Raw genomic sequence first — 25524 nt, forward strand, 5'->3', positions numbered from 1 at the left:
AATGTATGTTGCTTCTGGCATTCTTGCATACAACATTCAATATACTTGCATACACAAGGATCCATTCTCTGCAAACAAAAGGAACATGTCCAAGCCTTGCGCCTTTCTTTGAATGAACCGTGAATGTCCATGGCAACATCTCGGCCATCATGGACGACGCACCAACCAATCAGCATGCTTTTCTCCTGCAGTACAGATTTCTGTGATCGTTTGAAATTTGGCATTCTTGTGTTTGCCCTGATGAGTGCAGAATGAAAAGCTTCGGTAACATGTCTCTCCTTTCAGCGATATTCCAAGTTCTGGAATACCAAGCGACTATTTAAGTGGCAGAAATTTATCGGCATCTTGGTGCCCGTCATTCATTAATGTCAACTATTTTTTAAAAAGCTCACACTTTGATCTTAATATGTTTCTGTTCACTGATTTCAAGAATAATTGAATGCTACGGGCTGGCTGTAACAGATGGTTGGGACGTTCACTCCTTGCCTCCTTCCAAGAAACTTATCAATTTTCAAACAGACTCTTGAAAAATTTAGCTGGTGAAATGGTCTTTTTAAAGATTCAGAAGCTTGCAAAATCGTGACACTTGTCCACAAATCTCCTCCCAACATAAAACTGGCAAAGAAAGGCAGGGTTACATAGAAACAGGTTTGAACGTGCCTTTGGGGGAGAGGAGGAAAGCGCTGGGTGTTGCATTAATTCAACAAAGATGCGAATGTGACAGACTAAATAACACAATGTTTAGGGCTGCAAATTGGCTCTGGGCCACTGGCTCTCTTTCCAGGGCATTTGTGCCAATTCTCTTGGCTGCTCGTATCTGAGCCCGCGCCAATTTCCGTTCACCCACCCTACCCTGACGTCACTCACTGCACGGTGGCAGAGCAGTCAGCAATGCTGCCTCACAGCGCCAGGGACCCTGGTTCGATTCTGGCCTTGGGTCACTGTCTGTGCGGAGTCTGCATGTTCTCCCCGTGTCTGCGTGGGTTTCCTCCGGGTGCTCCAGTTTCCTCCCACAGTCCAAAGACGTGCGGGTTAGGTGGACTGGCCGTGAACAATGTGAGGGGTTACAGGGATGGGGCAGTGGAGAGTGGGCCGAGGTCGGGGGTCTCCTTCTTAGGGTCGGTGCATACTTGGTGGGCTTCCTTCTGCACTGTAGGGATTCTATGGAATTTTAACTTCTTATCTCTTCCAGCCCTCTTCAAGATCTTTGCGATCCTCCATCTCTGAACTCTCATGTACACCGATTCACTCTGTATCACCATTAGCAGCCAGTGCGCAGCACGGTAGCACAGTGGTTAGCACAATTGCTTCACAGCGCCAGGGTCCCAGGTTCGATTCCCCGCTGGGTCATTGTCTGTGCGGAGTCTGCACGTTCTCCCCGTGTCTGCGTGGGTTTCCTCCAGGTGCTCCGGTTTCCTCCCACAGTCCAAAGATGTGCAGGGGTAGGTGAATTGGCCATGATAAATTGCCCTTAGTGTCCAAATAAGGTGGGGTTACGGGGGTAGGGTGGAAGTTTGGGGATAGGGTGGAGGTGTAGGCTTAGGCTCTTTCCAAGGGCCGGTGCAGACTCGATGGGCTGAATGGCCTCCTTCTGCACTGTAAATTCTGTGCCTTCAGCCACTTCGGCAGTAAGGTCAGAATTCCCTCCCCCAGCCTCTCCACCACTCTCTCCTTTAAAGCCCACATCTTTGACCAACCGTTTGGTCACCTTCCCTCAGCTGACTTTACATGGCTCAAGGTCAGTTTGTGTCTAATTATGCCTGGGGCCATATTACTAATTTAAAGGCTTTTTGGGGGAGATATTCTTTCACGGGGTGTTGGCGTTACTGGCTAGACCAGCATTTATTTCCAATCCTTAATTGCCCTTTGAGAAGGTGGTGGCAAGCCACCTTCTTGAACCGCTGTGTTTCCCGTGGTGTAGGTACATCCACTGTGCTGTTAGGGAAGGAGTTCCACGATTTTGACCCAGTGTTATGGGAGAGGCGTTTTCAGAACCCCAAAATGTATCATGGAGTTCAACCAACCTCCCCCTTTAATGCTATTGTTGCTTTTCCGAGCACACGGCTTGTTCTCCAGGTGTGGGATTACAATTATGGACACGTGGGTTTTTAAACACAAAACAATGTTTATTCCATGAACTCAACTTAACCCTTTTAAATAAACATTGGATCTCTTAACACCCCCTTACTTCAAAGATAACCCCGAAAATATTACAACACTAAATAATCCTTCAGTTATTCCTTTCAACATCCAAGAGAGATTTAACACCTTTAAACAGAAACACATCAGGTTAAAGGCATTACTTTTGAGTTTAAATCACCCAAATGATCCAGAGATAGTCTTTCATGGCAGAGATCACAGCAGATCCAGCTCACTGCAAACACAGACACCCTCAGCTCTTTTCAAACTGAAACTAAAAAACTGCAAAATGGCTGATCTAAAGCCCAGCTCCACCCACACTCTGACATCACTGCATTTCTTAAAGGTACATTGCTTAAACATCCATTTCTTAAAGGCACTCTCACATGGCACCAGCGACAGTGGAAAAAAACGGAGATGTAGTTTCAGGTTAGGATGGTGAGTGGCTTAGAGGGGAACCTCTAGGTGGTGGCGTTCCCATGTATCTGCTGCCCTTGTCCTTCTCGATGGCAGTGATCGTAGGCTTTGAATTTGCCATTGAAGGAGCCTTGGTGAGTGCAGCTGACAGATGGCACACATGGCTGCCACTATCGGTAGAGGGGGGATTAGATATTGAAGGCGGTGGATGGGGTGCCGATCAGGTGGGCTGCTTTGTTCTGGATGGAATCAAGCTTCTTTTTTGTTCTGGAATGTGGGTGTTGCTTGGGGTGTCACTGACTGCTGTCTATTTATCTGTTGTCTGGTAAGATGAGAGAATGGAAAGGGGTAAGTTTTTTTTACTTGTCAAGACTTTATTCCCGTTAAGAAATTCAACTACTCGCAATATTGTGCCATTTTTCTCAGCTTGTGATTCAACGTTTCACCTTTTGAAGTTATATTTGGTCCACCTAAACTATTGGGATCCTTTGTTTTAGGTGAGAAACCTCACAGTGGATGGTGAATTTGGGCTTTGGTCACCTTGGCAACTGTGCGAGCACACAGACAAAGAGGCCACGGGGTCGTGCATGTGCCGCTCCAGGTCATGTGACTGCCCTGCTCCACGTTGTGGAGGACGCGAGTGTGCTGGAGCCCGGATTGAGGTGGCAAACTGCTCAAGGTAGGAGGATAGAACTTTTTACCTTGCAAAAGATGACTCAACGTGAGTAATGTCGTCCCTTGTGAAGTCGGGGGCCAATATTTATTTGTTCAGCCCATCAGCTTGGTTCGAGTCACATGAGTACAAAGCTTTTATTGTAACTGGGGCACGATATAATCATAGAGTTACAGGTCCAAGGAATCAGGAACTGGAGGCAGAACTCTAGGAGGGCAGAAAAAAAACAGAGTCGCAGTTTTATGGATGTTTCATGGTTTCAAATTGCCCCCCAAAGCACTTTACCACCAAACATAGGTAGATACCGAACTAAAGGAGGCTATTTTGCCCATTCTGCCTCTGTCGGCCCATTGAAAGAGCTATCCAACCATAACGATTCCCCCTGCTCCTAACCCTGGACCCTACAAATGTTCCCCTTCGTCTGTTTGTCCAGTTCCTTGCCGAAAGTGACGACAGAATCTGCTTCCTCCACCCTCTCTGTCAGCACACTCCAAATTATAATATAATAACCTTTTATTGTCGCAAGTATGAAGATACTGTGAAAAGACCCGAGCCATATTCCGGTGCCTGGCCGGGTAAGCTGGTACGGGAATTGAACCCGCGCTGCTGGCCTTGTTCTGCATCATAAACCAGCAGTCTGGCCCACTGAGCTAAACCAGCCCTCAAGCGAAATAAAGGGCTTTTGAAATGCCGTTACTGCTGTAACGCAAGACGTACGACAGTGCACAGCAAGATCCCACAAATGGCAGGAAGTGAGTGACCAGAAAATCGGTTTCGGCGACATCGGTTTTGAAGGGATAGATATTGGCTGGGCCTCCAGGGTGCACCTCCTTGCTTCTGCCTTCGAAGTAGCACTGTGCGATCTTTTACACCACCTGAGGGGCCTCGGTTAACATTGCGTCCAACAGATCGAACCTCTGACAGGGCAGGTCTCATCCAAAGGTGGCACTTCCGACCATGCAGCACACCCTCAGTGGAGGCATTGGCCGCGTAAACGTAGATTTGATGTCCAGGTTCCTGGAGTGGGGCGTGAACCCCACAACCTTCTGACTCAGTAGCTCGAGTGTCGTCAGCTTAGCCGCAGCTGTGTGGATGGTGCTCGGTCCTGGAAAGGAACGCAGCTTGGCATAACAAAGGGGAAAGTCACTTCTCTCTCACTCCCCCTCCCCCTGCCAGCTGGAAGGATCCAATGCAGAATGAGATTGGCGAAACATCAACTCAATTCAAACTGCCTATAATTTTACCCTGATTGCTGCTAAATTTAGTTCTTCTCTGAGCTGTAAGCCTGTCAGGTGTGAGATCTGGAAATGTCAGCGCTGGTGCAATGGGGGTGGGCACGATAAGCTGAGCTCAGCTTTAACTCATGATGTAACTCACTTGGGAACATTTCACAATTTAGGTGGACAACTGTTCCATGGGCGAGGCTCAACAAGCAGAATTATATTGATGGACATAAGTTGCCAAAAGAATAAAGTACCAGGTCCAACTGTCTGCACAATTCAAGGTGATTACGCATCTGCAGGTTCACTTTATTGGAGAGCAGATGCCAAATGTGAGGTTATGGTCTATGCTTAGGCTCACAATCTGTATGCCTGACGCACGCACGTAAGCGTGCACACACATACACCATACACACATACACGCATACATAATAATAATCTTTCTTGTCACAAGTAGGCTTACATTAACACTGCAATGAAGTTAATGTGAAAATCCCCTAGTCGCCACATTCCTGCGCCTGTTTGGGTACACGGAGGGAGAATTCAGAATGTCCAAATTACCTAACAGCACGTCTTTTGGGACTTGTGGGAGGAAACCGGAGCACCCGGAGGAAACCCACGCACACTTGGGGAGAACGTGCAGACACACGTGCATGCATGAGCACATACAGGCACACGCACACTCATACAGGCAAATGCACACACACAAACATACACATACATGCACAAACATATACTCAAACACATACATATAAACACATTCTCTGCTGCATAAGACCATAAGACATAGGAGCAGAATTAGGCCACTCGGCCCATCGAGTCTGCTCCACCATTCAATCATGTCTGATATTTCGCATCCCCATTCTCCTGCCTTCTCCCCATAATCCCTGATCCCCTCATTAATCAAGAAACTATCTATCTCTGCCTTAAAGACACTCAGTGATTTGGCCTCTGCAGCCTTCTGCGGCAAAGAGTTCCACAGATTCACCCCCCTCTGGCTGAAGAAATTCCTCCTCAGCTGGAGAAGGTGACAGAAATAGAACGAGGAACCGCTGTGTGGGGGAATCTATAAAGAGGGATGTGAATTATGAAATTGAGGCAATGCTGGACTGGGAGCTTATGTTCGGTCATTGAGCTTAGAGCGTGGTGGGTGAACGGAATTTGGATCATGAACAGTCAGGAGCAGGATCTCAGGGAGATCTGTCCCAGTCAGACTCTGGCCAATTATAGCTTGCCTGCAATGTATTCCAACTGAGATCAATGAACACAGACTGCGGTCTGAAACTCAGCAGCTTCTAGTTAACATGACATTCGTATTACACCAGGCAATACTTCTCGCTGTTAGAAAGCGGGGAAGCAAGACAAATCACTTTTGATTGAGCGCGGCGTCAAGTCACAGCTGTGTTAGAACATATTTAATACGAACATGTTGTATGCAAATTAACATCTTGTGGATACATCTCTTTCTCCCATTTCGTCCCCTTGAATTATTCCACGGCAATTTGGTAACACTTTGTACAGCCTCTGCTTTTGTACCTTGTGTAACAATCGCCGATTTGGGTGAGGTTTACCTGGGGTTTCAAACTGCCATTGAAATCTGGGGCGAGATTCTCCGACCCCCCGCCGGGTCGGAGAATCGCCGGCGGCTGGCGTGAATCCCACCCCCGCTGGTTGCCGAATTCTCCGGCACCGGATATTCGGCGGGGGCGGGAATCGGGCCGCGCCGGTTGGCGGGCCCTCCCGCGCGATTCTCCGGCCCGGATGGGCCGAAGTCCTGCTGCTAAAATGCCTGTCCCGCCGGCGTAGATTAAACCACCTCTCTTACCGGTGGGACAAGGCGGCGCGGGTGGGTTCCGGGGTCCTGGGGGGGGGGGGGGGGCGATCTGGCCCCAGGGGGTGCCCCCATGGTGGCCTGGCCCGCGATCAGGGCCCACCGATCCGCGGGCGGGCCTGTGCCGTGGGGGCACTCTTTTCCTTCCGCATTCGCCACGGTCTCCACCATGGCGGAGGCGGAAGAGACTCCCTCCACTGCGCATGCGCGGGAATGCCGTCAGCGGCCGCTGACGCTCCCGCGCATGCGCCGCCCGGAGAGGTCATTTCCGCGCCAGCTGGCGGGGCACCAAAGGCCTTTTCCGCCAGCTGGTGGGGCAGAAATTTGTCCGGCGAGGGCCTAGCCCCTTAAGGTTGGGGCTTGGCCCCCAAAGATGCGGAGCATTCCGCACCTTTGGGGCGGCGCGATGCCCGGTTGATTTGCGCCGTTTTGGGCGCCAGTCGGCGGACATCGCGCCATTTCCAGAGAATTTCGCCCATGATATCGAGTTAAACAATGTGTGTTTTCAGTGCGTTCCACAGTAGCTGTCGTTAGTTAATGCCTCCCTGATTTTGTGTGAATCGTATGCTGTCTGTAATATATTAATCTTCAGAGTGGTCTCAGTGAGATTTGCAAACCTTCATGACGAGCGCTCCAGTGAGTTCTACCCTTTCCTCTCGCCCTTTCAAATGATGAACGATATATGCGCGAAAAGACAGATAGAACTGGAGGTATTTTTTTTAATCTTAACCTCCCTGAAGGAGAGCGGTTCCCGGGGACATCGCTGCCATCACGACCACAAGTGGAAGCAATGAATCTTACTGAATGTAATCTGACAAGAGTCTACAGGGGGAACAGGACAAGGTGAGGTTTCCAGGATGAATGGAAGTTCTGCCAGCTGATGATAGATTGTTGCAGAGCTCCAGAGCACAGGGTGTGGGATGAATGCTTGAAAAGTAAGTTCCAGTCCCTGTTTATTCAAGTCCTTAATTGAAGCCGGTGCTAAGTAGTGATCACAGACAGTGTAGCGACAATGAGTGATCAATAAGGATGGGAAGTTGATGTGCAAAGGGGGTGTCACAGAACGACCTTTCAACATTCATAACACATTTGGGGACAGCTCGGTACATTTCCGACATACTACTGCCACAGGTTAGTCAGAAAAACGTCAAACTAATATCCTCTCATTCCACCGGTTATCCACATCTGTCCTGTATGATTTGCGATCTTGATTGTACAGCGTGACAAATGATGCCCTAAGTGGCTGCAACAAAGATAAACTTACCCTCCTCGTCCTTCTCAACCTGAGTGTCCAGCTGAGTGGGACAGCTCTCAACTAATTACATTCTTATCCATCTAATCGCAGCCAGAGAATCAACTGCAAGGACTTCTCTTCCTATTCCCAACACCCTTACCTCTCGTGCCCCAAGAATTTATCCTAAGTCGCCTCCTATTTCTCACCTGTGATGTGGAGATGCTGGCGTTGGACTGGGGTGAGCACAGTTGTGGTAGTCATCACTGTTGTATTATATTGTATATATGGGTATTACGGTAAGGCCCCTGTACTACAGGCACAGGGGTAGATCCCTGCCTGCTGGCTCCGCCCAGGAGGTAGAGTATAAATGTGTGTGCTCTCCGAACAGCAGCCATTTCATAAGCTGCTGTAGGAGGCCACACATCTCTGTGTAATAAAGCCTCGATTACATTCTACTCTCGTCTCGTCGTAATTGATAGTGCATCAACAGTAAGAAGTCTTACAACACCAGGTTAAAGTCCAACAGGTTTGTTTCAAACACTAGCTTTCGGAGCACTGCTCCTTCCTCAGGTGACATCTATTTCTCATCTGCACACGCGGTGACATCACTAATTTTAAAAAAAAAATCTTTATTGTCACAAGTGTGGTGATCTCTGTATGTAGTAATACATGATCAGACTATGTTAAGCAAGCACATGGGCATCACGGCAGCATAGTGGTTAGCACAATGGCTTCACAGAGCCAGGGTCCCAGGTTCGATTCCCGGCTTGGGTCACTGTCTGTGCGGAGTCTGCACGTTCTCCCCGTGTCTGCGTGGGTTTCCTCCGGGTGCTCCGGTTTCCTCCCACAGTCCAAAGATGTGCAGGGGTAGGTGGATTGTCTATGCTAAATTGCCCTTAGTGTTCAAAAAAGGTACGGTGGGATTTCAGGGATAGGGTGGAAGTGTGGGGATAGGATGGAGGTGCGGGCGTAGCTCTTTCCAAGGAATGGTGCAGACTCGATGGGCTGAATGGCATCCTTCTGCACTGTAAATTCTGTGATCTGTGCTCTATAGGCAATTGAACACTAGACGGCCACACTATCGGGACCTATATAAAGGTTTTCCCGCTCTTTCCTATAGGAGAATGTGTCAAGAGTGCAGAGAATACAGAAGGGAGACAGCTAGTTAGAAGAAGTTATTATTTATCAGTAAATAGCATTATCCTATTTAATAATTTAATCTACAGTTATTTGTTTGTTTTACTAGTTCAATATTAAGTAAAAAGAACTTAAAGAATTGAAGATTATTTTATATTACTCATTAAATTACTTTATCATCATTGGAAGATTACGTCTATATTTCAACATCTCGGCTCGACAAAAAGAGTAATATATATTAAGTAGGCTTACATTAACACTGCAATGAAGTTACTGTGAAAAGCCCCTAGTTGCCACATTCCGGCGCCTGTTCAGGCACACGGAGGGAGAATCCAGAATGTCCAATTCACCTAACGAGCACGTCTTTCAGGGCTTGTGGGAGGAAACCGGAGCACCCGGAGGAAACCCACACAGACACCGGGGAGAATGTGCAGACTGCGTGCAGACGGTGACCCAAGCCGGGTATCGAACCTGGGACCCTGGCGCTGTGAAGCAACAGAGCTAACCAGTGTGTTATCATGCCGCCCCCAAAAGTTAGTTTTCACATGTATGCTGGCAGCATCCAGCTCCATCTCACCACCACCACCTCTTTCAGCTCCGCCACTGTTGCAAATGATACCACACCCAGTGCTGGATGAGTAGAAATGACCCCCAATTAAACACTGGGAAGACTGAAGCCACTGTTTTCAGTCCCTGCTCCGATCTCCGTTCCCCAGCCAGCTACTCCACCCCTCTCTCTGACTACAGTCTGAGATTAAGCCAATCTCAAGCCAACCTTGGTGTCACATTTGATCCCGAGATAAGCTTTCGGCCTCATATTCGTACCAGCGTTAAGGTGTTTATTTCCACCTCGGTAGCATCACCCAACTTCAACCTGTCTCAGCTCATCCAATGTTAATGGCTCCACCACGGGCGATCATGTATTCAGCTGCCTTGGCCCCGAGCTCTGGGAAATCTCAGAACTCAGATTGATAGACTTTTGTTAAATAAGGGTACATTAAGGGTTATAGATCCACGGTGGAGTCAAGATGAAGATCTGCTGCGATCGAATTGAAGAGGCTCAATGGGCTTAATGGTCTCCAGCTGTTCCTTGAAGTATCGCACACATTCGTTATGGCAAGTAAGAGACTTGGGATGAACGCGTGTGCATCTTAAAATTGCTTTGAGTGACATTGATGACTCACGTGCTGGTGTGAGATTCCTTTGCATCAATAGAGAGAAGGCTGCTGATTCATATACTTTCTAACCCAGTACTGCGAAACTGTACACAAATGTGCTAATGGATAGTTGCTGCAGTGTGGCCAACTTGCATTTGTTGGCGACAACAAATTGCATTGATATGGGGGCTGTTTAGCACAGGGCTAAATCGCTGGCTTTGAGAGCAGACCAAGGCAGTCCAGCAGAACGGTTCGATTCCCATAACAGCTTCCCCGAACAGGTGCCGGAATGTGGCAACTAGGGGCTTTTCACAGTAACTTCATTTGAAGCCTACTTGTGACAATAAGCGATTTTCATTTCATTTATAGAACACCGTGCCTTTGTTCACAACAACAACTTGCATGTGTTTACAACTTATATCTGTTTACAACAACTTGCATTCATATCCAGCAACTTGTATCGTTTGTAACAACAACTTGCAATTGTTTACAACAACTTTCACTTGTCTACAACAACTTGTATTTGTTTACAACAATTTGCACTTGTCTACAACAACTTGCAATTGTTTACAACAACTTGCACTTGTCTACAACAACAACTTGTATTTGTTTACAACTTGCACTTGTCTACAACAACAACTTGCACTTGTTTACAACAACTTGCACTTGTCTACAACAACAACTTGCACTTGTCTACAACAACAACTTGTATTTGTTTACAATAACAACTTGCATCTGTTTACAACAACAACTTGCATTCATATCCAACAACTTGTATCGTTTGTAACAACAACTTGCATTTGTTTATGACAACTTGCACTTGTTTACAACAACAACTTGTATTTGTTTATAACAACTTCCACTTGTTTACAACACCAACTTGCCTTTGTATACAACAACTTTCCTTTCCCACCTTAATTGGATATAGTATCATAGTGGTACGGTTACCAGGTGGCTAATTGCGAGAGACGCGAGTTCAATTCCCGTCACGGCAGCTGGGGGAATTTAAATTCAATTAATAAATCTGGAATTTAAATGCTGGTCTCATTAATAATAATTGTGAAACTGCTGGATTGTTTCAAAAATTCATCCGGTTCGCTGGTGTCCTTCAGGAGAGGAAATCCCCCCCATCCGTATCCATCTAATCCACACGTGACACCAGGCCCACAGCAGTGTCACTTGACTCCAAACTGCTCTCTGATAAAGTGTAACAAATCACTCCATTGTACCAAATTGCACGGGGAGGACAAGAACACAGTGGGTGTACCTACACCACATGGATTGCAGCGGTTTAATAATATAATAATAATCGCTTATTGTCACAAGTAGACTTCAATGAAGTTACTGTGAAAAGCTCCTAGTCGCCACATTCCGGCGCCTGTTTGAGGAGACCGGTACAGGAATTGAACCTGCGCTGCTGGCCTTGTTCTGCATTGCAAGCCAGCTGTTTAGCCCACTGTGCTAAACCAGCCCCTAGCTAAACCAGTTTGAGAAGGCAGCCCAACAGCCACTGCCTTCTCAGGGGCTGGTCGGGATATAAATCTGACCCCACCTGACGTTAACTTGTGGACCCGAATTTCGAAGCTCATTAGAAAGCAAATCAAAAACTGAAACACGGCTAAATATCTCTCACTTTCGTCACTTCAAGATCATGCTGACTCATTGAACCTCCCTCTAGCTCTGCTGACATAGGACCAGAAAACTGGGAATGGAATCTGGACTATTCCTGGTCTATCTGACTCCACATCAGACCAGTCAAGTGTGTTCGCCCACTGAACCATTTAAAGCCACTTCAAAGTTATTTTATTGGTTCTCCTAAGCTTATAGCAAGAGGAGCCCGTTCCTTGGTGGGTTCTCAGAAGACCATTTACTTGGGGTTGGAATGCAGGGACAGGGGTTGTCTGGTTTGACAGCAATCATGTTCACCAGATGGATGCAGACCTGCAATGACCCCATCTGTTGAGGGAGTGAAGACTGCTGTACCCCTCCCTCAAACAAGGGCGCGCTCTCTTCAGTGCTCACATGAGCACATCTGGCTCCACTGCTCCCCCCGCAGGCCAGATGCTGCATACCATAGAATTTACAGTGCAGAAGGAGGCCATTCAGCCCATCGAGTCTGCACCGGCCCTTGGAAAGAGCGCCCCACGCTTCCACCCTATACCCGTAATCCAGTAATCCAGTAACCCCGCCCATATGAAGGTTGTGAGTTCAAAATGCACTCCAGAGACTTGAGTGTATAATCTAAACTGGAACTCCCAGTGCGCTGCCATCTTGAGGGGAGCAGGGGTATGTGAAATATCCTGTGACACTAATTCAAAGAAAGAGCATGGGGTGGAGTTCTCTGCAGGGTCTGGGCCACAATATATGCCTGAAATAAAAGCGCTGAACCAGTTTATCTGCCCATTATCACATTGCTGTGTGGAGATGGTGGTGACTACATTTCAAAAAATATTTCATTGACTCTAAAGCGCTTGGCACATCCTGGAGTGCTAAATGCTGCTATATAGATGTGCTGTTGTTCATGCCCACTGCTGTTTATCTGAGTCACTATTTGCAAACGCAACAGCAACTGATATCAAAGAGAAACATCACAGAGTGTCTGGGAATTCCATCAATTGCACTGTGAGGTAGCTGGTACCTGGCAGTTGTCTCAATCTCCCACCTCATGGATCAAATCCTTTGTTGTGTATCAATCTGGCCGGAAGCTCCAAGACTTGACCCGGCCACTTTATTCTGTTAATCTACCTCTGGCACAGAAGGAGCTCCTGGCACCTTAATCGATAATCATGTGCAGGGGAGGGAGCAGGAATTCGCTCCCATCTAATAACGTCTCCTTAATTAATATCAAGAATGAATTAATATCAAATGAAGGAAGCCGATTAAACGGGAAAAGGAGCATAGAACAAGTGGACATGTGTACAAAGATCAGAAAGGTTTGAGATGGAGGAGGTGGGGTAAATTGCCCTCGCTGTGTAGCAGCGCGCCTGCCAGGGATAATAGTTGGTTTAGGGTCAAGTGTCACCACTACAAAGGGACTGAATTGTTGTTTGTGAAGATGCCTGAATCAAGGCTTAGAGATTTTAATTGACACTTTTTTTATTAGATAGTGAACTTGCTTGACGTAAATGAACAATAATAATAATCTTTATTGTCACAAGTAGGCTCACATTAACACTGCAATGAAGTTACTGTGAAAAGCCCCTAGTCGCCACATTCCGGCGCCTGCTCGGGTACACAGAGGGAGAATTCAGAATGTTCAATTCACCTAACAAGCACGTCTTTTGGGATTTGTGGGAGGAAACCGGAGCACCCGGAGGAAACCCACGCAGGCACGGGGAGAACGTGCAGATTCCGCACAGACAGTGACCCTAGCCGGGAATCGAACCTGGGACCCTGGAGCTGTGAAGCAACAGTGCTAACCACTGTGCTACCGTGCTGCCCTTGCAACAAGGTGCTGGAGAGGATTAATCAACCATGCCTCTGGCTGCAGTGGACTTTTGGCTCCTCTGAATCTATGTTGGCAGGGCCATCAATTGTGTCCATTCCATTCCATGCACTCCTGCACTTACTCCCTTCCGCTATCTCCCAAAATCACCCCACCAGCCTCCGTATCCAATGGATCATCCGCCCCTATTTCCGCCACGTCCAGCACGATGCTCATTACATCAACGTGTGGTTGGGTCATGGCGTTACTGCACTTTAACCCCATTTACCCACCTTTGCTCCATATCCCTGGATACCCATCCTCCTCCTTCAGGTACCACACCCTAAGAGGGCACTAGCGCCCACGGATGTCCAGTGGGTTGGTCCATGATGATGCTTGGCAAAGTACTGCAGTGATTCACCATCGCCTTCCGCAGTCTGTTTGACCAGGAAACTCTCCCACTCTTACGCCTACCGTCACTAACGGAAATCTATTGAAATCCGTCTCGAAAGCTCCAATTTCCTCTCTACATCCACAACCTGGTGTGGGAGAGAATAGTAGATTCCCACTATGTGGGAAAGTGTTTCAGTCTCAAGCAGACTCACTGTAATTAACATTTTGCTCCCTCTGGCTCTGCACTTCAATGCCAAAACAAATAGTCTGCTTATCTTAATGAATGTGTTTTAATTTTTAAATACCTTGACGAGAACACTTCTCGACCTTCTAATCTCACGGGTGCACAAGTGGTGTTTAAACAGTCCCCTTTCACAGTTTAGTGATGGGCCTTCCTCAGGTTACCTTGGAAACCCGCCTCATGGGGTGGTCAGCTTGCATTTAGGCAGCGCCTTTAAGGTAGTCCAACATTGCAAGGTACCTCACGGAAGAATTGCAAAAATTGTAGCAAGCCATATGTGAGGGAGGATGACCTAGAGTATTGTGCACAGTTTTGGTCCCCTTATTTGAGGAAAGATGGAGAGTGGTATTGGAGGCAGTTCAGAGGAAGGTTCACTACGTTGATTCCAGAGATGGGGGGTTTGTTGTATGAGGAGAGATTGAACAGTTTAAGCCTATACTCTCTAGAGTTTAGAAGAACGAGGGGAGATCAAATTAAGAACTACAAGATGATAAAAGGTACGGATAAAGTAGACCTTCTAAAAGAGACATTCTAGAACGGGAGGTCATATCTTAGGGTAAGAAGTAGCAAATTTGAAACAGAGTTAAGGAGAAACTGCTTTTCCCAATCATGGAATGGAATGGAATCTCTACAGTGCAGAAGGAGGCCATTCGACCCATCGAGTCTGTATCGACCCTCTGAAAGAAACCCCACCCAGGCCCAACGCCCTATTCCAGTAACCCCACCTATCCTTTTGGACACTAAGGGGCAATTTAGAACAAAGAACATGGAACATTACAGCGCAATACTGGCCCTTCGGCCCTCGATGTTGCGCCGACCTGTGAAACCACTCTAAAGCCCATCTACACTATTCCCTTATCGTCCATATGTCTATCCAATGACCATTTGAATGCCCTTAAGTGTTGGCGAGTCCACTACTGTTGCAGGCAGGGCATTCCACGCCTTTACTACTCTCTGAGTAAAGAACCTACCTCGGGCATCTGACCTATATCTATCTCCCCTCAATTTTGTGAATCTGTGGAATTCGCTACCCCAGAGTACGGTGGATTCTGGGACAGTGAGTAACTTTAAGGAGGAGTTAGACAGATTTATAATTGGGAATGGGTTGAAGGGTTATGGAGAACAGGCAGGACGGTGGAGTTAATGCCAGGATGAGATCAGCCATGATCAAATGGTGGAACAGACTCGATGGGCCTAATTCTGCTCCTATATCGTATGAGCTTATGAACTTACGATTTAGTGAGGCAATCCCAGAGTTGAGGCCTTGGGAGCTAAAGGGCAGCACGGTAGCACAAGTGGATAGCACTGTGGCTTCACAGCACCAGGGTCCCAGGTTCGATTCCCCACTGGGTTACTGTCTGTGCGGAGTTCTCCCCGTGTCTGCGTGGGTTTCCTCCGGGTGCTCCGGTTTCCTCCCACAGTCCAAAGACGTGCAGGTTAGGTGGATTGGCCATGATAAATTGCCCTTAGTGACCATAAAGGTTAGGAGGGGTTATTGAGTTCCGGGGATAGGGTGGAAGTGAGGGCTTAAGTGGGTCGGTGCAGACTCGATGGGCCGAATGGCCTCCTTCTGCACTGCATGTTCTATGTTCTAAAGGCCCAATGGCTACATCCATGAGAATGGGGGATGTACAAGAGGCCAGAATTGGAGGAGCACGCCAATCTCAGAGGGTTGAAAGAGATTGCCGGTAGAGAGAGATGAGACCATGGAGTAATTTGTAGCCGAGGGGTGAGTAGTTCAGAATAGAGTTGCTGTATCAGGAGGCAATGTGGTTCATCAAACACTGGGGTGACGGGTGAACGGAACTTGGTGTGAATCAGGATACAGGGAACAAGGAATTGCGCGTGAACTCGAGTAGGTAGTAGGAAGGATGCCAACTGGGAGAGTTGGACAGTTTTGTGTCCCAGGGTCATCATCGGAGACAAGAACACCATCCAAACAGGGTGTAAAATATCCTCATTGATAATCACCAGGCCTCAGCTCGGGAGAAAGAAAAATAAATGCCATATGGCTTTTCCTTCCAAATTGAAATGTTTTCTATCTGCAGGATGGCAGTCGGAAACACTGCCGTCACCTTCAATTAATGCTACACTGTGCATCTGTTGGTGATTATTGTGTTGTGGCTGCTGCTGACCATGTTACTTTGTAGCAGCAGTAACAAGATCAGTTAAAGAAATGAAAAAAGGATTAATCGCTGAGGTAGGAAGCTTAAAATCTCTTCGTTACCCAGATTGATCCTTCGCCAAAAACTGTTGTATTTCTTCACACACATGAGGTTTGTTGTCTCTCTCTCTCTCTCTCTCTCTTTCTCTCTCAGCTGTGCTTTGCTTGAAGGAGTTCTCAGCCTTTATCCTCCCATCTCCTTGAGATAAGCTTGGCGAAGGCGGATTGGAGCCTTTGCGTTGGCAGGCAACGGCATCTTACTGGGAAATCTACCTTTGGGTTATCCCGCCATGTTCTATTGAGCGACTGGCTTTATTTTTGGGACGGTGATTGATAAACTGTCGGGAGTGCAGGCATCTGAAGAGATTGTGCGGGCGGTTCTTAGAGAGCCTGATAAGGGATGTGTTTTTTTTTGCCATGTGGAGGCAGACTTGCGCCCTCCAGAGGAGGCACGTTTGCCTTGGCTGGCGCTGCTGATTGTTCGAATAATCACGCTTATCAAAGCAGCTTGCACAATCTCAGGATGTCCCGAAGCACTTCACAGTCAATGAAGTACCTTTTTAGAAGTGCAGTCACTCTTGTGATGTAGGGGACCCAGTGGCCAGTTTTGAGCACAGCAAGCTCCCACAAACAGCTGCGACCTAACAACCAGATCCTATTTTTTCCCAGTGATGTTGGTTGAGGGATAAATATTTTCCAGGGCATTGGAAGAGAGAATTCCCCTGTTCTTCTTTGAATTAGGGTGCAGATCTTTACACCCACCTGAGAGAGCAGATGGAGCCTCAGTTTAACACAGCGGTGGGCAACCTAGAAGAGACATGGAGGGCGCAATTCAACGATCCCGTTCTGCCCAACTCGGATCCTGGCAGAATGGGTGAATGGCTCGCGCGCCCCAAATCGGGCTCCGCACTGGGCTGATCGCGGGTCACCCATCTTACTCCGCCCGCCGCGTTCTGAATATTTAAATGAGTCTTGTAGCTCAATTAAATACCCAGACGCCACATTCACTCGGCTCCCGGGACTCACCGACCTTCCCAATTCAACGTTTAGCTCTGGTCTACACCATGTTGCCCAGTCGTAAAGGCACCTTGGCCTGCGTGGTCAGAGACAGGGGAAGTTGGCACCCTCGCACAGCCAACCCAACAGACTCGTAGTGCCACCGGTCCATCCTGGCAGTGCCACTCTGGAAAGGTGCCAGGAGCACTGCCAAGCTGTCCAGGTGCCAGGTTGGCACTGCCAGGGGTTGGGCCCAGGGTGGCCTTGCCAGGATGAGATGGGGGTTCCCGGGGGCCTCCTCAAGATTGGGGGAGGGTCAGGGCGGCATGTGGCGCACTGGTTAGCACTTAATGCTGAGGACCCAGGTTCAAATCCTGGCCCTGGGTCACTGTCCGTGTGGAGTTTGCACATTCGACCCGTGTCTGCGTGGGTCTCACCCCCACAACCCTAAGATGTGCAGGTTAGGTGGATTGGCCACGCTACATTGGCCCTTAATTGGAAAAAACAAATAATTGGGTACTCTAAATTTATTTTTTAAAACGTTTTTTTCAGGCCCCCCCTCACTCAAAAGAGTGTGGTGGGGGGGGGGGGGTGCTGAAAGGGCGGTAGCACAGTGGGTAGCACTGTTGCTTCAAAGCTCCAATGTCCCAGGTTCGATTCCCGCTTGGGTCTCTGTCTGTGCGGAGTCTGCACGTTCTCCCCGTGTGTGCACGGGTTTCCTCCGGGTGCTCCGGTTTCCTCCCACAAGTCCCCAAAGATGTGCAGGTTAGGCGGATTGGACATTCTGAATTCTCCCTCTGTGCACCCGAACAGGCGGCGGAATGTGGCGACTAGGGGCTTTTCACAGTAACTTCATTGCAATGTTAGCCTACTTGTGACAATAAAGATTATTATTATGCATGTGTGTATGGTGTATGTGTGTGCACGCTTACGTGCGTGTGTCAGGCATACAGATTGTGAGCCTAAACATAGACCATACCTGTCAAGTCTGCACTGACCCTCTGAAAGAGAGTCACCCAGGCCCACTCACCCGCCCTATCGCCGTAACCCCACCTAACCTGCACATCTTTGGTGTGCGGGGGGAACCTGGAGCACCCGGAGGAAACCCACGCAGACACGGGGAGAACATGCAGACTCCGCACAGTCACTCAAGGCCCTGGTCCCTGGAGCTGTGAGGCAGCAGTGCTAGCCACAGTGCCGCCACGTGTGGCCCATCAGGGAAATGAGTGCGGCCCATGAGACATTTTGTTGACCGTTGCCACATTCCGCTGCTTTCCGTCCGCGTAGCTTTTTTCCTACCGGTTTGACTGAAGTGATTTGCACGTAAAGCGAGGGCGAGTGAAGTGAGGTGGGCGTTGATTGCTCAGAACACCGACTGTGAGAGCTCCCTCTGTATCCAAAGTGTAAATATTCATTTTGTTTTCACCATTTGAAGTTGATGGCAGTTCTGTTAATATATAAATGCTGAAGCATTTGCTGTAACTTATGAAATATTCGGCGAATATTGAATCGTATTCATGGGGCCATGGTTCGTGGACAAGCCCGATTTCGATCTTGCGGCCCACCGAGATGACGGAGAGCCACTCATGCGGCCCACTCACTGGGTTAACATCTCAACCAGAAGATATCACCTCGAACTTTGGTCAAGATTTGTGACCGCGCATAGTTTTTATTTTCAAGAAGTCACCAATTTCAGACGCAGGGAGAAAACGTTTTTGAGGTCGGGCACAGTTGCCAGTTCCGGTGAGCCCCCCTGGCGCATTGGGGGAGTGGGGGTAGCTGTGGTGCGGCTTTGTAAACTGTAAACCGCAGAATGGAGCTCCTTAGCCCCCTTTCATCTGCCTTCTTAAAGGGGCTACGACGAAGAATAATTTAAAAAACAAGAAGCTCCTAAAACTCACCCATTCAAATAAAAGAACGGCACCAAAGATCAGGCAGAGCAAAAGAAATCCCTTAAAACACTGCATATGGGCGGCAAGGTAGCACAGTGGTTAGCACTGTGGCTTCACAGCGCCAGGGTCCCAGGTTCGGTTCCCGGCTTGGGTCACCGTCTGTGCGGAGTCTGCATGTTCTCCCCGTGTCTGCAATGAAGTTACTGTGAAAATCCCCGAGTTGCCGCATTCTGGCGCCTGTTCGGGTACACACAGGGAGAATTCAGAATGTCCAATCAACCCATCAAGCTCGTCTTTCGGGGCTTGTGGTCGGAAACCGGAGGGCCCGGAGGAAACTCACGCAGACACGGGGAGAACGTGCAGACTCCGCACAGACAGTGACCCAAGCCGGGTATCGAACCTGGGACCCTGGCGCTGTGAAGCAACAGTGCTATCCACTGAGCCACCCATAAACGAAGATGCGTAGTCGGCAGGATTCAAACCTGTGCGGGGAAACCCCAATGGATTTCTCGTCCATCGCCTTAACCACTCGCCACGACTACTGGTCTTTTTTAAGGTTGGCATGATGTAACGAGCTGTGTGCCACAGCGATCAGTGCTGGACCTCTCAACTGTTTCCAATTTGTGGAAATGACTTGGATAAAGGGATTGAAAGGATGGTTGCTGACCATTCAAAGATAGGTAGGGAAGCAAGTTGTAAACAGGACATTGGGATAAAAAGACATGGATAGGTTAAATGAGTGACAAAGATCTGGGGCTGGATTCTCCGACCCCCCGCCGGGTCGGAGAATCGCCAGGGGGCGGCGTGAATTCCGTCCCTGCCGGCCGCCGAATTCTCTGGCACCGAAAATTTGGCGTGGGCGTGAATCGCCCCGCGCCGGTTGGCGGGCCCCTCCCGGCGATTCTCCGGCCCACGATGGGCCGAAGTCCCGCTGCTGTCATGCCAGTCCTGCCGGCGTGAATTAAACCACCTCCCTTACCGGCGGGACTGGCGGCGCCGGCGGGCTCCGGGGTCCTGGCGGCGTGATCTGGCCCCGGGGGGTGGCCCCACGGTGGCCTGGCCCGCGATCGGGGCCCAGCGATCCGCAGGCGGGCATGTGCCGTGGGGGCACACGTTTCCTTCCACCTCGGCCACAGCCTCCACGATGGCCGATGCGGAAGTGACCCCCCCCCCCCCTGCGCATGCGCAGGGATGACATCAGCAGCCGCTGACGCTCCCGCACATGCGCGGACTTCCGCTGCCCGGCGCAGTCCCTTCGGCCCCGACTGGCGTGGCGCCAAAGGCTTTTCCCGCCGTCCAGCGGCGCGGACCTAGCTCCTCAAGGTGAGGGCTTGGCCCCTAAAGGTGTGGAGAAATCCGCACCTATGGGGCGGCCCGACGCCGGAGCGGTTCATGCCACTCCATCCCGCCGGGACCCCCGCCCCGCCGGGTAGGCGAGAATCCCGGCCCTGGTAAATGGAGTACAATGTGGGCTGATGAGAAATTGCCGACTTTGGCAGGAAGATTAAAATGATTAGAGATTGCAGAGCTCTGAGATGCAGAGGGATCTGGGTGACCTAGTGCATGAATCACAATATGCAGGCACAGCAAGTAATTAAGAAAGCTGATAGAATGTTATCATTTAATGCGATGGGAATTGAATACAAAGGTAGGGAAGTTATGTTTCAATTGTACAGGGGGACTAGTGAGACCACATCTGGAGTACTGTGCACCCTTTTGGCCACCTTATTTAAGGAAGGATGTAAATGCATTGGGAGCAGTTTAGAAAAGGTTTACCAGACTAACATCTGGAATGGGTGCGTTGTTCAATGGGGAAAAGTTGGAGAGGCTCGCCTTGTATCTGCTGGAGTTTGGAAGAGTGATAGGCGACTTGATTGAAACATATATAATCCTGAAGGTCTTGACAGGGTGGATGCGGAGAGAATGTTTCCTCTTGTGGGAGAATCTAGAACTAGGGGTCACTGTTTGAAAGTAGGGGTCACCCATTTAAAATGGAGTTGACGCAAAATATTTTCTCTCAGAAGATTGAGAGTCTTTGGAAATCGCTTGTTGAAATGTTGGTGGAACAGCGTCTTTGAATATTCTAAATCATAGAATTTACAGTGCAGAAGGAGGCCATTTGGCCCATCGAGTCCACACCGGCTCTTGGAAAGAGCACCCTACCCAAGGTCAACACCTCCACCCTATCCCCGTAACCCCACCTAACCTAAGGGCAATTTATCATGGCCAATCCACCTAACCTGCACATCTTTGGACCGTGGGAGGAAACCGGAGCACTCGGAGGAAACCCACGCACACACGGGGAGGACGTGCAGACTCCGCACAGACAGTGACCCAAGCCGGAATCGAACCTGGGACCCTGGAGCTGTGAAGTAATTGTGCTAGCCACAAGGCTACCGTGCTGCCCTTTGTTTGAGGAGATGGTGGTGTAGTGGCAATATCAGTGGACTAGTCCGTGGTCCAGGCTAATACTTTGGGGACATGGGTTCAAATCCCACCACGGCAGCTGGTGGAATTTAAATTCCAATGAATAAATCTGGAATTTCAAGCTATCGTCAGTAATGGTGAGCGTCTGGAACTGTGATTAATTTTTGTAAGTCGGGTTCACTAAGGCCCATTTAGGGAAGGAAATCTGCCGTCCTTACCCTGGGCTGGCACCGATCTGATTCCAGACTCGTAGCAATGTGGTTGGCCCTTAGCTGCCCTCCGGGGTGGCCCAGCAAGCCACTCATTTCAAGGGCAGTTAGAGATGGGCAACAGATGCTGGCCCAGCCCAGTGATGCCCACCTCCCATGACAGAGGGGGAAAAAAATGATCGCCTTTTTGTCACTCCCGCTCTTAGCGGGTTCTTGGCTTCTTGTTGAAGTCCGTCTGTCTAATGGTGACTCTTTACCGTTGTGTTGTTTTTGTATGAAGGAACGGTGGATGGACTCTGTGGTCTTCCTGGGCACCGTGCAGTACAACGTGTGGAATCGGCTTTCAGGTTCGCCAGCGCTCCTGCAGTAATCCCACACCCCGCTACGGAGGACGAGTCTGTGTGGGTCAGAGCAGGGAAGAGAGGTAAGCTTCCCACATTCCCATTGCCTCTTCCCCAATTGAAGTCTTATATTTCTCGAGAAAGGAGAATGAATGTTTTGGTCAGGGGTTAGGCTTATATTTTTGCCTTAATCAACCACTTTTCCATTCCTGACATTGGATGCATGTCCAGACTTCCCCTCCTGCCCTGGAGGCACTCACTCTTGCTCTTGGCTAAGAAAGAGAAAAGAAAAAGGGGGGGGGGGGGGAGATGAAGGAGAAAGCGAGAAAGAGGTGGGAAGGAGAGGGAAGAGGGGAAGAGAGAGCGAGAGAGGGAAGGCGTAACAGAGGGAGGAGGTTGAAAGAGAGAGGGGGAAAGAGAGTGAGGAGGGGGTAAACAGAGAGTTGGGAAAGAGATAAAGAGAGAGCAGGATAGGGAGAGAGAGAGGAGGGGGAAGAGAGAGAGAGGGGGGAAGAGAGATGAAGGGAAAAGAGAAAAGAGAGCAGGATAGAGAGAGGAGGAGGGTAATTGAGAAGTAGGGGGGGATAGAGAGGAGGGGGTAATAGAGAGAGTGGAGGGGAATAGAGAGTGGAGGGGGATAAAGAGACGGTGGCGGGGGATAGAGAGAGGGTGGAGGGGGATAGAGAGAGTGGAGGGATATAGAGAGAGAGAGTGGAGGGGAGGAGAGAGAGGAGGGGGATAGAAAGTGGAGGGGGAGGAGAGAGTGGAGGGGGAGGAGCGAGTGGAGGGAAGGAGAGAGAGAGGAGGGGATAGAGAGAGTGGAGGGGAGGAGAGAGTGGAGGGGGAGGAGAGAGAGGAGGGGGAGAGACAGGAGGGGGATGGAGAGAGAGAGGAGGTGGATAGAGAGAGAGTGAAGGGGGAGGAGAGAGAGAGGAAGGGGATAGAGAGAGAGTGGAGGGGAGGAGAGAGAGAGGAAGGGGATAGAGAGAGAGGAGGGGGAGGAGAGAGTGGAGGGGAGAGAGAGAGAGGAGGGGGATAGAGAGAGAGTGGAGGGGAGGAGAGAGAGGAGGGGGCAGAGAAAGAGGAGCAGGAGAGAGAGAGAGGAGGGGGAGGAGAGAGAGGAGGAGGAGGAGAGAGAGAGGAAGGGGGATAGAGAGAGAGATGAGGGGGAGGAGAGAGTGGAGGGGGAGAGAGAGAGGAGGGGGGTAGAGAGAGTGGAGGGGAGGAGGGGAGAGAGAGAGGAGGGGGAGAGAGAGAGGAGGGGGATAGAGAGAGAGGAGGGGGAGGAGAGAGTGGAGGGGGAGAGAGAGAGAGGAGGGGGTTAGAGAGAGAGAGGAGGGGGTTAGAGAGAGTGGAGGGGGAGAGAGAGAGGAGGGGGTAGAGAGAGAGTGAAGGGGGAGGAGAGAGAGGAGGAGGAGAGAGAGAAAGGAGGGGGATAGAGAGAGAGGAGGGGGTTAGAGAGAGAGGAGGGGGATAGAGAGAGAGGAGGGGGAGGAGAGAGAGTGGAGGGGGAGAGAGAGAGAGGAGGGGGATAGAGAGAGTGGAGGGGGGGGAGAGAGAGGAGGGGGAGAGAGAGAGAGGAGGGGAGAGAGAGAGAGGAGGGGGAGGAGAGAGAGTGGAGGGGGAGGCGAGAGAGAGGAGGGGGGTAGAGAGAGTGGAGGGGAGGAGGGGAGAGAGAGAGGAGGGGGAGAGAGAGAGGAGGGGGATAGAGAGAGAGGAGGGGGAGGAGAGAGTGGAGGGGGAGAGAGAGAGAGGAGGGGGTTAGAGAGAGTGGAGGGGGAGAGAGAGAGGAGGGGGTAGAGAGAGAGTGAAGGGGGAGGAGAGAGAGGAGGAGGAGAGAGAGAAAGGAGGGGGATAGAGAGAGAGGAGGGGGTTAGAGAGAGAGGAGGGGGATAGAGATAGAGGAGGGGGAGGAGAGAGAGTGGAGGGGGAGAGAGAGAGAGGAGGGGGATAGAGAGAGTGGAGGGGGGGGAGAGAGAGGAGGGGGAGAGAGAGAGAGGAGGGGAGAGAGAGAGAGGAGGGGGAGGAGAGAGAGTGGAGGGGGAGGAGAGAGAGAGGAGGGGGATGGAGAGAGAGGAGGGGGCGGAGAGAGAGTGGAGGGGAAGAGAGCGAGAGGAGGGGGATAGAGAGCGAGAGGAGGGGGATAGAGAGAGAGAGGAGGGGGAGGAGAGAGAGGGGGCGAGAGAGAGAGGAGGGGATAGAAAGTGAGGAGGGGATAGGGATAGAGTGGAGGGGGATAGAGAGAGAGGAGGGGGGTAGCGAGAGAAAGGAGGGAGATAGAGAGAGAGGAGGGGGAGGAGAGAGAGTGGAGGGGGATAGAGAGAGAGAGGAGGGGATAGAGAGAGGAGGGGGTGGAGAGAGAGTGGAGGGGAATAGAGAGAGAGTGGAGGGGGAGAAGAGAGAGGAGGGGGAGAGAGAGAGAGGAGGGGGATAGAGAGAGAGGAGGGGGTTAGAGAGAGGAGGGGGATAGAGAGAGAGTGGAGGGGAGAAGAGAGAGTGGAGGGGGATAGAGAGAGGGTGGAGGGGGATAGAGAGAGTGGAGGGATATAGAGAGAGAGAGTGGAGGGGAGGAGAGAGAGGAGGGGGATAGAGAGAGTGGAGGGGGAGGAGAGAGAGTGAAGGGGTTAGAGAGAGTGGAGGGAGAGAAGAGAGAGTGGAGGGGCTAGAGAGAGAGGAGGGGGAGTCAGAGAGTGGAGGGAGAGAGAGAGGAGGGGTAGTGAGAGAGGAGGGAGAGAGAGAGAGGAGGGGGATAGAGAGAGAGGAGGGGAAAAGAGAGAGTGGAGGGGGAGAGAGAGAGAGGAGGGGGATAGAGAGAGAGGAAGGGAATAGAGAGAGTGGAGGGGGATAGAGAGAACGTGGAGGGGGAGGAGAGAGTGGAGGGAAGGAGAGAGAGAGGAGGGGATAGAGAGAGTGGAGGGGAGGAGAGAGTGGAGGGGGAGGAGAGAGAGGAGGGGGAGAGACAGGAGGGGGATGGAGAGAGAGAGGAGGTGGATAGAGAGAGAGTGAAGGGGGAGGAGAGAGAGAGGAAGGGGATAGAGAGAGAGTGGAGGCGAGGAGAGAGAGAGGAAGGGGAGGAGAGAGTGGAGGGGAGAGAGAGAGAGGAGGGGGATAGAGAGAGAGTGGAGGGGAGGAGAGAGAGGAGGGGGCAGAGAAAGAGGAGCGGGAGAGAGAGAGAGGAGGGGGAGGAGAGAGAGGAGGAGGAGGAGAGAGAAAGGGGGATAGAGAGAGAGACGAGGGGGAGGAGAGAGTGGAGGGGGAGAGAGAGAGAGGAGGGGGTTAGAGAGAGTGGAGGGGGAGAGAGAGAGGAGGGGGTAGAGAGAGAGTGAAGGGGGAGGAGAGAGAGGAGGAGGAGAGAGAGAAAGGAGGGGGATAGAGAGAGAGGAGGGGGTTAGAGAGAGAGGAGGGGGATAGAGAGAGAGGAGCGGAGGAGAGAGAGTGGAGGGGGAGAGAGAGAGAGGAGGGGGATAGAGAGAGTGGAGGGGGGGGGAGAGAGAGGAGGGGGAGAGAGAGAGAGGAGGGGAGAGAGAGAGAGGAGGGGGAGGAGAGAGAGTGGAGGGGGAGGAGAGAGAGAGGAGGGGGATGGAGAGAGAGGAGGGGGCGGAGAGAGAGTGGAGGGGAAGAGAGCGAGA

At 50.4% G+C, this 25524-nt stretch overlaps 1 protein-coding gene across 3 annotated transcripts in view; it reads left to right on the forward strand.

Annotated features, from left to right (window-relative positions):
* sema5ba (sema domain, seven thrombospondin repeats (type 1 and type 1-like), transmembrane domain (TM) and short cytoplasmic domain, (semaphorin) 5Ba) overlaps positions 1–25524 on the forward strand; it is a 563950-nt gene that overhangs the window by 338628 nt on the left and 199798 nt on the right. For all 3 annotated transcript variants that reach the window (XM_072469924.1, XM_072469907.1, XM_072469915.1), the window contains 2 exons: positions 3054–3235; positions 21835–21978. In XM_072469924.1, the coding sequence (XP_072326025.1) occupies positions 3054–3235; positions 21835–21978 (326 nt within the window). The remainder of the gene's footprint in view (positions 1–3053; positions 3236–21834; positions 21979–25524) is intronic.

The sequence above is a fragment of the Scyliorhinus torazame genome, chromosome 2 (assembly GCF_047496885.1).
Source record: "Scyliorhinus torazame isolate Kashiwa2021f chromosome 2, sScyTor2.1, whole genome shotgun sequence".
NCBI classification, from domain to species: Eukaryota; Metazoa; Chordata; class Chondrichthyes; order Carcharhiniformes; family Scyliorhinidae; genus Scyliorhinus; species Scyliorhinus torazame.